Raw genomic sequence first — 11,767 nt, 5'->3', positions numbered from 1 at the left:
TTTTATTTCGAGACGATTTCAGTTACAAACATCCTCATCTTGTTCCCCATCCTAGGAAAACGCCAAGTGTTTCACTATTTATTAAGAAGTTACTTGTAGCTTTCTTATCGGTGCTCTTCATCAGATTAAGAATGGTCCCTTCTAAACACAAAAGACCCCGAACAGCCAAAGCAATCTTGACAACGAAAAACGGAGCTGGAGGAATCAGGCTCCCTGGCCTCAGACTATACTACAAAGCTACAGTAATCAAGACAGTATGGTACTGGCCCAAAAACAGAAATATAGATCAATGGAACAGGATAGAAAGCCCAGAGATAAACCCACACACATATGGTCACCTTATCTTTGATAAAGGAGGCAAGAATATACAATGGAGAAAAGACAGCCTCTTCAATAAGTGGTGCTGAGAAAACTGCACAGCTACATGTAAAAGAATGAAATTAGAACACTCTCCAACACCATACACAAAAATAAGCTCAAAATGGATTAGAGACCTAAATGTAAGGCCAGACACTATCAAATTCTTAGAAGAAAACATAGGCAGAACACTCTATGACATAAATCACAGCAAGATCCTTTTTGACCCACCTCCTAGAGAAATGGAAATAAAAACAAAAATAAACAAATGGGACCTATTGAAACTTAAAAGCTTTTGCACAGCAAAGGAAACCATAAACAAGACAAAAAGACAACCCTCAGAATGGGAGAAAATATTTGCAAATGAAGCAACTGACAAAGGATTAATCTCCAAAATATACAAGCAACTCATGCAGCTCAATATCAAAAAAACAAAAAACCCAATCCAAAATGGGCAACATCACTAATCATTAGAGAAATGCAAATCAAAACTACAGTGAGGTATCACCTCACACCAGTCAGATGGCCATCATCAAAAAATCTACAAACAATAAATGCTGGAGAGGGTGTGGAGAAAAGGGAACCCTTTTGCACTGTTGGTGGGAATGTAAATTGACATAGCCACTATGGAGAACAATGCGGAGGTTCCTTAAAAATCTAAAAATAGAACTACCATATGACCCAGCAATCCCACTACTGGGCATATACCCTGAGAAAACCACAATTCAAAAAGAGTCATCCCTGGTGGCGCAGTGGTTGAGAGTCTGCTTGCCGATGCAGGGGACGCGGGTTCGTGCCCCGGTCCGGGAGGATCCCACATGCCGCGGAGTGGCTGGACCAGTGAGCCATGGCTGCTGGGCCTGCGCGTCTGGAGCCTGTGCTCCACAACGGGAGAGGCCACAACAATGAGAGGCCCAAGTACCGCAAAAAAAAAAAAAGAGTCATGTACCACAATGTTCACTGCAGCTCTATTTACAATAGCCAGGACATGGAAGCAACCTAAGTGTCCATCGACAGATGAATGGATAAAGAAGATGTGGCACATATATACAATGGAATATTACTCAGCCATAAAAAGAAACGAAATTGAGTTATTTGTAGTGAGGTGGATGGACCTAGAGTCTGTCATACAGAGTGAAGTAAATCAGAAAGAGAAAAACAAATATCGTGTATTAACACATATATATGGAATCTAAAAAACAAACCAAAAAAAAGGTCATGAAGAACCTAGGGGCAGGACAGGAATAAAGACACAGACGTAGAGAATGGACTTGAGGACACGGGGAGGGGGAAGGGTAAGCTGGGACGAAGTGAGAGAGTGGCATGGACATATATACACTACCAAATGTAAAACAGATAGCTAGTGGGAAGCAGCCACATAGCACAGGGAGATCAGCTCGATGCTTTGTGACCACCTAGAGGGGTGGGATAGGGAGGGTGGGAGGGAGACGTGAGAGGGAAGAGATATGGGGATATATGTATATGTATAGCTGATTCAGTTTGTTATACAGCCGAAACTAACACACAATTGTAAAGCAATTATACTCTAATAAAGATGTTAAAAAAAAGAATGGTCCTGTCTATTCTGTTTCTCAGGTGTTATTAATCAAGAAAGGGTGTTGACGAGTGCAAAATGCTTTTTAATTGCATTTACTGAGATACTTATACGATTTTTCTCTTTTATTATGTGGTGAATGACTTTGATTGGATAAGAAGAATGAAATTCACTCTCATTAAACCTTTTCGCTGCCTGCTGTGGGTTTCATTTTTCATTTTTGTTTGAAAGGTCCAATCACAGAGCAGTCTAAATATGTATCCTGAGTTCCACCCCACCATAAAAACTTAGAAACACGCTTTCTCCACTGGCCTCCTTTTCTTCTAACCAATTTAAAATCTCAATTTAACACCTCTGCGCCCCTCTTCTACTTCCCAATGGCGAACCACCCACCCCTCAGGTTAAGCAGAAGGCTAATTAGGACGGAGCCAGGACCCCAGGGCTGGAACCACAAGTCCTCCGCACCTTTGGTTGGCCTCGGCGAGCCGCCCGGTGGCGTTGGGACGACTCCTCGGCCTCCGTCGTGTCCCCAGCCGGCCCCAGCCCCTTCCCCTAAGCGCAGATGCTGCCCCTCCGCCAGGCCGCGGCTGACAACTTCCTCACCTGGCTCTGGTGCCGGCTGCCCCTCCGCCCGGAGGGTGCGTAGGAGCCGCCCAGGCGCGCCCCCTCCTGGCCCCGCGGCTCGCCCGGCCACCGCCCACGGCCCGCCAGCTCCCGGGACCCAGGCGCGCCGACCCCGCCCGCAGCCTCCTCGGCCCCCGGCAAGGTGCCGGATTTTCCAGCTGCGCGCCTTCACCCCAGCGAGCGAGCCGCTCCCGGAACCCACAGGCGGCGCGCCCAGCCAGAGAAGCCAGTACCCCGAGCGCCACGACGAGCGCGCACGCCGACCCGAAGCGCCCCCCCTGAGGAGCATCCCCGGACCGGCGGGAGCCCGCCCCGGAGCGCCCGGAACCCGAAACACCCAAGACCAGGCACGCCCCCGCGGAGGAGCATCCTTAGACTGGGAGCGGCGCGGCTCCGCGGCACCCCCGGACCGGAAGCACTGCGGTCCCAGAGCGCCCCCGCGGAGGAGCGGGAGTGGGAGGACCCGGACCGAGAGCGAACCCAGTCAAGGAGCGTCCCAGACCCAGGACACAGCCCAGGCCGCGGGGCCGGAAGCAGCGCCGCACCCGCGGCCTCGGCCAGCCGAGTTTTGCCAGACGCTTTTTCTTTCTTCAGACTTTCTGTTCTTTTTCAGCTTTCTCTGGTTGCCTTATCTCTTGCGTTACGCTTGCGGCTCCTCTCCTTTCTGGTTTCACGGTGGTAGGAAGGCAGCTTTTGCTCTTTCTCAACTGCCTCGCCATCGGGTGTCCAGGGGAACAGCCGCCCCCTCCCCAGCCTCCGGACGCCTTCTGAAGGTAAGGACAGACCTGCCTCTGCCACCTGCGGCACCTCCCACTGCCCTCTGCTGCCGGCTGGGGACAAGGGGCGACCCAGCCTCAGGGGCAGGGGTTCTGAAAGATCCGTTAAAAATGCATGCATATACATATAGCTATTATATGTAATATATATTATTTTAAATAATTAGCACATATGCATACATATGTGTGTATCCACACGAATAACTGGTGATTCAGCATCATCAACTTTCCCTAATAGTGTAGTTTTAGTGGTTAAACCAGTCCCAGGTTTTTTCTAGAAAGGTGAGAACAGCTAAAAGAAGTGATAGCTTTCATTTATTAAGCAGTTCCTTGTGTCTGACACTTTTAGATGCATCATTTTCGCTTAAGCCTCCTACAGGCCAAATGCAGTATGCTTCTTAAGAGGAGGGGAACCGAGCCCAGAGAGGTTCAGTAGTTTACCCAAGGGCATTCAGCTACTAAGTAACAGATCCCAGATTCACACCCAGATTTTCCTGATTTCAAAACCTTCGTCTCCATCTCAGGTGCCTCCAGGAGTTAGAAGCCCGGCAGCTGTACTGCGGTTAGCAGACCAACAGATGACTGGGCAGCCCCTTCAGGTACAGGCACCTGAGCTCACTGTATTACATAACACCCATTTGGTGCTGTGCCGTGCTGGGCTCTGGGACCCACTTTCCAATCTGAGGGCCTTGGATGGGCCAGGAGGGGATAAGTTTGGAGGAAACTGGGTTTGTGCAGGTTCTGGGCTAGCTGGAGAGCTTCCATGAGCAGGCAGCCGCTGGGCCAAACTGCTAGGACCTCAGGGAGTGTGCAGCTGGAAGGAAGTGTGGAGGGTGACCCCAGCGGCAGGACCAGGGGAAGCGTAAGGCTAGCAACAGCAGACATTGTGTGACCAGGACTGCGGGATGGGAATGAGTCTCCTGGCCTCCGCAAGGGAAACCTATTTTGACATACATTCTTCTTAGAGTGGAAGAGTGTACACGCATATACACGCTTGTACGTGTGCGCGATGTCCAAGATCCTTTTCTCCTCTTGGCGTTTGATTGTTTTGTCATCTCAGAAGATGAATGAACAAACACTGATCATTTCACCTGGTCTAGTCTCAGGCTCCTTGAGAGAAGGGGCCCTGAAGTGGCCTCACAACTCTGAGTTTCTGTGCATTTTTGTGTCCAGAGAACCGTCACTTTGCTTGGAATGGGGTCTATAAACAGGAACGCTGGGCAGAGCGAGGAGCGCAGGAGATGACCATTCAGATGCTCTGGAGGCACCTTTGACTGTGTAGCCTTCGGGGCAGAGGGAGTGGTCAGCTTGGATCTGACCCTCACCCAGGGTCACACAATCTTTGGAAGAGAGCCTTTTTCATTTAGAGAAAACTTCATGCCATCGGGTGATTTACAGAACGTTTGTGAGTTTTCTTGGGGTGTGTGTGTGTGTGTGTGTGTGTGTGCATGCACATACATACCTACATGTGCACACATACACGTATTCGTACATATACATGCACGTATATTTATATCTTAATTATTAGGTATTCTTATTAATTATATGTTTAGGATATTTTAAATTTACTTTTAAGTATAGAAGTAAGTCCCCTGGATCTGTGTCTGCCTACCTTGGCTCCATATTAGAATCATCTGGAGGAGTTTTACAAATCGACATGTCGAGGCTGTATTCCAGACATCTAGGTGGAACCCAGGCATCAGTTTGTTTTTTTTTTAAACACCAAGCAAGGATGATTGCCCTAGACTTAACATCAGTCGTTAAAACATACTTTGCAGGATGTTATGATTTAAGAAGCATGTCACAGGTAGAAGATTATCTTAATCTTTTAACCATGGATCAGATAATCACGTAAGACTGCAAACTGTACATATTTTATGAATTTGATGCATTCATTAATTCAGCAAATAACAAACAAGCAAACAAACATAAGATGATAGTATGTCAGTTGGTGATAAGTGTTAGGAATAAAAGAACAAAACAAAGTGGGAGAGCAAAGACAGAGAGACAGGGGTGTGTGTATGTGCGCACGCACGTGCTTGCGTGTGTGCACTCGGTCACACGCTTGTGTGTATTCGCTCTCAAGCAGATGTTAGATTTTTCTATGTTAGATTTTCCATAGATTGCTCAGGGAGGCCCTGTACAGTATAACTACAGTATCAACCAACTCTAAAGGAAAGACAGGATTTTTAACTAATGATAGAGTAGTAATTAGGAGCCATTTGGGAAAAATAAATTAAGTTAGGCCCTATCTTCATACCAAACAACAAAGTTGATTGTTAAAGGGTAAAAAATTAAATGCAAAAAAACCCTATTAAGCCATAAAAATGAAGAAAATACAGGTAGGTATCTATCTGACTACTGAGGGCAAAGGAATGTTCTAAATGTAAAAGTTATGGAAAAGTCACAAAAGAATGATAGGTTTGACTGCATAAATATAAAATTGTCCATATGTTAAGACATCAAAAGAGGAATTGGAAAGGAAAACTGTGCAACAAGTTGAAAAAAAACACTAAAAATTTAAGAACTGGACAAAACATAAAAAAATGGAAATAAAATAGCTAAAAAATACATGATTAATATTTTGCCTCATTTATACCAATAGAAATGCAGATTAATAAGCCATGAGATACCATTTTACCAATTTAAATACCTACTTAGATTTAAAGAATGAGAGTGCTCAAATGCTTCTGTGGGTATAGGGGAGGGATATTGTCTTTCACTGCTGAGGGGTATGAATGATTACATTTCTGGGTGCGGCTTGGTGGTATGCATTCATCATGTTTAAAATGTACTCTTTGACTCATAGACTATACTGCCATGAAGTAGCACCAAGAAAATAATAAGAAATGTAGATAAGTAATAGTAGCTTAGTGATATTTATTATTCACCAGTTACTATTTGCCATAGTAACTCATGGAACCTTCACATCAGCTCTGGGAGATAGTATTGTTATTCCCTTTTACGGATAAAGTGATTGAGGAACAGAGATGGTAAGTGACCAGCCCAGTGTTATTCAGCTGGTAAAGAGTAGAATGAGGATTCAACCAGGCAGTCTGGTGCCAGAGGTCATGCTCCAAAAACTGATCTGTACTGCCTTACATGAGAAGATGGTCATGGGGTTATTTTATAGTAAAATATATCTTGTAAATTATAATATATCCTCAAGAAGGAATATTGTGTGGCAATTAAAATGATAACAGAGTATTTTCTGAAACAGGAAAATGCTGTTTTATTAAGTAGGAACAGCAGGATATGAGATTATTTAAAGTCTTAATTATTTGAAAATATATAGAAAAAGTATAAGACAATGCTAAAGTGTTATGCATGTTGAGATTATTTTCTCCTTTTCTATTTTCATGTTATAAGTGTCCTATAATGGGAATATGTTACTTTAGAAATCAGAAAAACTTTTTAAGAGAAAGAAGAACAAAAGAAAGAGAAAAAGAAATTTAAAGATTATGAAAAGGCCAAAAAATGGGACCGTCATCAAATATAACACTAAAAGAACCCCCAAAATTCCCATACGCAAGAAATGTAATATTTATATCCTCCTACATACATTTCGTTAATACTTACTAGGGTATCTATGACAGATTTGTCTTTTGGAAATGAGTTCCATTATTTAATATCTTAATCTTTTAAATCCATGGTAAGTACATTAAAAATTCTATATATACACATAGAGCAGGGCAAATGTCAGCTGATTTGCATGCTGGGATCTTAACATGTTTCATATTGAAACTCAGAGTTAACTCATCAGAATGCTGAGTAATCTCATAATAACTTTATCTCTTAGTAAGCCTTGATAATTTAAAAAAATCAAACAAAAATCCCCAGCAGTGCCCTTTGCAAGGCCGTGTCGACCTAAACCAGAGGAAACAACACTTTTCATTCTACCTGAGATAAGAGGATGGAGAGAGTTAATAATAGAGCGGTGTGTGTGGGCTGGAGGACTGATTTCAAACCATAGCCATATTCTGATTTGGTTATGAATAGTTGGCACTTTCCACACATACTATCCCTCTGTCTCTACATTATTGATTATTACCTCTCGGAAATTACATCAAAGGCTTGGCAATGTTATTCATAAGGCTTGATGTGAATGGTTTGGCAGTTTAGCCATTAAACTTCACCAAGGATTTGGGCATTAACAGTACTCTTTTCTAGTATGGCAGGGGCGGTGAGTGACGGTGAAAGAATTATTTGGGGTTGAACGGTTACCGTGCACCCAGGAAGGCTTCATAAATACTTACTTCAGTACTTTTGGGAGATAGGCCTTCTTATCAACCCCATTTTGGTAATGAGCAAACAGGCTCTGTGACTTCTAAGTAACTTGCCCGACGTTGCACAGCTTGTCAAGACTCAAGCAGGAACGCCAGTCCAGTTGTGTGGGCCCCAAATCCAAGCTCCTTCCATCGTGCTGTGCTTCCTACGCCCAATGGGGCTAGGTGTGTGGTATACAGGGAGCATGTGTTTGTTTATGAAATAGACTTGGTGTATGAGCCCCAATGCACCCTTCCTCTACTCTCTCAACTTGTAATTAGTAGAACCAAAGATAGGTTGCAGTAGGATCAAAATTCAACACAGATTTGCATTCACTGAGTGGGTGTGGATTAGGCATCTGGATGGCAGGAAACTCCCAGATTTGTGTCTTCATTTCCTAAAATAAACACTAGGGGCATGTGAGTGTAGACACATGCACACACGTGCACACACCTTTTCCTCTTAACGAGGATTAATCAGTGCTTACTTTGTGGGAGGCGTTGATTTTAGTGATACAGTGATGAACAAAACAGACTTAGTTCCTAACCTAGTTCTGAAGAAAGAACAATATTTAAAAATTCAGCCCGTAAGTGAAGATTGTGATGAACATTTTGGTGTGGTGAGAGGGAAAAAAAGCGGCTGGAACACACACACACACCTACATGGGCAGACTGTCCATTCGTAGGATGGTAGATTTTCTGGAAATACTGTCGTCCTCAACTTTGACCTTGGAGGTAAGGTTTAGTAGACCAGACTTAAAATACAGCAGGCTCTCTTGTCTTAGAAATTTGCATTATTAGGGATTTCCCCTGGGTGCCCAAATGTATGCCTTGAAATTTTATTATTTCTACGTGGCTGGAAGTTCTGAGGAAAACTGGTGACTCTATGAAGGGATATGAAAATTTGCTGGGCTGACTTTTTTAAAGTCTGTATGCCAGAAGACTTTTTAAAACCTCCTGCATGAGACAGGTATGCTTTTGTTTGAAAGTCTTGGCCGAACCTGTCTTATTCTGTTTTCCAGAGAAACCATCTGAAGCAGAATCATAAACATGCATCGTAGAGAAATACCCCTGACACTTTTGGTGCTTATGTTTATAAGCACCTCAGGTAAGTAATTACAATCAATCACAAACATACTTCATTGGTCGTCTAGAGGGAATATCAAAGTTTGGCTTATTTATGTGTAGGTGGTTACTGAAGATGTTGGATTTATTAAAATTCGTGGTTTAAAATTTTACTTTAGAAAGTTGCCAACCATTTGGTATGCCTGGAATAGAGAATAAAAGATTCATAGCGGGCTGCCCTGGTGGCGCAGTGGTTGAGAGTCCGCCTGCCGATGCAGGGGACACGGGTTCGTCCCCGGTCCGCGAAGATCCCACATGCCGCGGAGTGGCTGGGCCCGTGAGCCATGGCCGCTGAGCCTGCGCATCCGGAGCCTGTGCTCCGCAACGGGAGAGGCCACAGCAGTGAGAGGCCCGCGTACCGCAAAAAAAAAAAAAAAAAAAAAAAAGAAAGGATTCAGCCCTATGAGTTTATGTAGAGAGAGCAGGAAGTGAAAACTTTTATCCTGAAATACATTTGTCTGAGATGAAAATTTGCTTAGTTTCACGTTATTTGAAACTGAGGCGATCACAGCCGTCCTTGTTACTGATTTTTACAAAGTTTTAACACATTGTTTCCTCCCAGAAAGGAAGGCAAAAATTCATCTCATTATCTAGGTAGTGAGGAAAGTGAGTGGGAATACCTTACAGATCTTAAAGAAAATATTAGAGTTAGAAGGAATACATTAGAAAGAGTCTGCTCGGACCAGGAAGACAGGTAGGCTTTGTGTCCGGTGTCAGGTACCGATTTTAATTTATTAGAAGTCACTGCTTGGAGACTCTCGCTGAGAAGGTTCTGAGACCTCAGCAGGTTCTCTGAAGAAGAGTTCCGTGATTGATTAACAAGGTTCTCCAAAGGCTTTGGAGAAGAAAGAAGGGGCACAAATGTTGATTTGCCTTGATCCAGTATCTGGAGGAGGGAAGACATGAGCGCATGTCCCCTACTTTGAGAATTACTAATGAAGAGATTACAGTTTGGTTATTGATACTTCCAAATAATTCAGGTCCAATATCTGGGTATATTTACTTAAGACGATCTATGTATCGTTGAGATCCATACAGTGCAACATTACCCAGGTGTTAAAAGAAGGAGACAGACCTCTTCTTGCTGATATGGAAGGACCTGTCAGAACAGGTGAGAGACCAAGGTGTAGGAAAGTGTGCATCACATGAAAAGGCCCCTTGCTCTAAAGGCCCCTATAGACATAGGTTGATAACCTTGCTCCCAGGTTATTATGAAAACATGCTGCAGGCTCCCAACAGCCATGCAGCCTTTGCTGTAAGGATGCTAAGGTCCCAGCTCTATGTCCTTTGAGGTATTTGAAGAGCACCTTTTGTGAAGGGGTCTCTCTAGGCAGACTTGACAATATTTTACGTGTCAGATTCATTTAGCTGAAGTTGGATGACATCCTATTATTGCTGAAACTCAAGACAGTTCCAAACCCAGACATCATTGCAGAGGCTGTAGTCTCTTGACCCTACTGGATCATGGTGCTCCATTCTTGTAAGATGGGGAGGGTGTTCTGGGCCATCCATACACTTTGAGCTCCACTCATTTCTCCAATCAAAAGCCATTTCAAATCAACAAAGCCTGCAATGTTAAATGTAAGATTAGATCTCTGAAGCCATTAGCTGCCTGGGGAATATGAACTTTCAACTGCCAACCATGCACCCTGGAGAGTATGAATTCCAGGCTAGGTTTCTTTAAGTGATAACTGTCCCCAAAGAGGAATAAGTGCCTATGTCCGTACAAACACAGGCACAGGGTTTCATAGAAGCTTTTTTTTTTTCATTGATTTTTATTGGAGTATAGTTGATTTACAGTGTTGTGTTAATTTCAGGTGTACAGCAAAGTGAATCAGTTATACATATACACATATCCACTCATTTTTAGATTCTGTTCCCATATAGGTCATTAGAGCACTGAGTAGAGTTCCCTGTGCTATACAGCAGGTTCTTACTAGTTATCTATTTTATATATAGTAGTGTTTGTATGTCAAACCCAGTCTCCCAATTTATCCCTCCCCCCCCAACCTTTCCCCTTTGGTAATCATGTTTGTTTTCTACACCTGTGACTCTATTTTTTTAAATAGGTTCATTTGTACCATATTTTTAGATTCCACATATAAGCTATGTCATCTGATATTTTTCTTTCTGTTTCTGACTTACTTCACTCAGTATGACCATTTCTAGGCCCATCCATGTCGCTGCAAATGGCATTATTTTGTTCTTTTTTATGGCTGAGTAATATTCCACTGTATATATATGTACCACATCTTCTTTATCCATTCCTCCATCGATGGACATTTAGGTTGCTTCCATGTCCTGGCTATTGTGAATAGTGCCGCAGTGAACATTGGGGTGCATGTACCTTTTCGACTTATGGTTTTCTCCAGATATATGCCCAGGAGTGGGATTGCTGGATCATATGGTAGCTCTCATAGAAGCTTTTTCATGATTGACCAAAACCTTGAAATCACCCAAATGTTCAACACCAATAGAATGGATAAATGAATTGTCAAATACTACCACGATTAGATACTACGTAACTATGAAAAAGAGAACAAATCGCCACTCCATGCAGCAGTATGACTGCCCATCATAGACATAATGATGTACAAGAAGTCCAGACGCAATAGAGCACAGAATGTATGATTTCTGCGCTTTGTTCTATGTAGATTACATTTCTAAAACTAGAAAATAAATCAAGCTGTTAATGACCTACCATCCTTTTAGGTGTTCAGTTAAAACTAACACCCACATTTACACATGCATCACACCTTCTAAGCTGAAGTCCTGCATTGTGAGATAAAGATTTAATAACAACCACCAGATGCAAGGTTGATGTTCACTAAATGTTGTGCTTCCAGGTAGGTTTGACAGCCATGTTTTCAGAGAGTGTGTTTGCCATTAGAGCCACTTCCTTTCTACCTTGTGGTTAACAACCTTGTGGTTAAAACCAGACAGTTGCTTTGAGAAATAAACCCTGACTATAGAGAAAGCATGTTCTCTGTGGCCTCAGAGAATTGCTCTGTTCAGTTTAAGAGTTCTCATTCTCAAAATACAGTCAAAGGTTGCTGCCAGAAGAC

At 43.1% G+C, this 11,767-nt stretch overlaps 1 protein-coding gene across 6 annotated transcripts in view; it reads left to right on the top strand.

Annotated features, from left to right (window-relative positions):
* The first annotated feature begins 2,041 nt into the window (after nucleotides 1-2,041).
* Nucleotides 2,042-11,767, top strand: part of IL18R1 (interleukin 18 receptor 1) — a 41,035-nt gene continuing 31,309 nt past the window's right edge. For 2 of the 6 annotated variants that reach the window (XM_089922570.1, XM_089922569.1), the window contains exons 1-3: nucleotides 2,042-3,309; nucleotides 3,837-3,911; nucleotides 8,600-8,685. In XM_089922570.1, the coding sequence (XP_089778696.1) occupies nucleotides 2,290-3,309; nucleotides 3,837-3,911; nucleotides 8,600-8,638 (1,134 nt within the window). In that variant the 5' untranslated portion in view covers nucleotides 2,042-2,289 and the 3' untranslated portion in view covers nucleotides 8,639-8,685. Of the gene's footprint in view, nucleotides 3,310-3,834; nucleotides 3,912-8,599; nucleotides 8,686-11,767 lie in introns of those variants that run through there. The other 4 variants (XM_022599020.3, XM_089922568.1, XM_022599021.3 and 1 more) reach the window with 3 other exon arrangements.

The sequence above is a fragment of the Delphinapterus leucas genome, chromosome 13 (genome assembly GCF_059928025.1).
Source record: "Delphinapterus leucas isolate spDelLeu-1000000601 "Yukka" chromosome 13, BTC_Dleu_Yukka2, whole genome shotgun sequence".
Classification (NCBI taxonomy): domain Eukaryota; kingdom Metazoa; phylum Chordata; class Mammalia; order Artiodactyla; family Monodontidae; genus Delphinapterus; species Delphinapterus leucas.
Note: the sequence above shows the minus strand (reverse complement) of the source record. Positions and strands in the feature narration are given on the sequence as shown.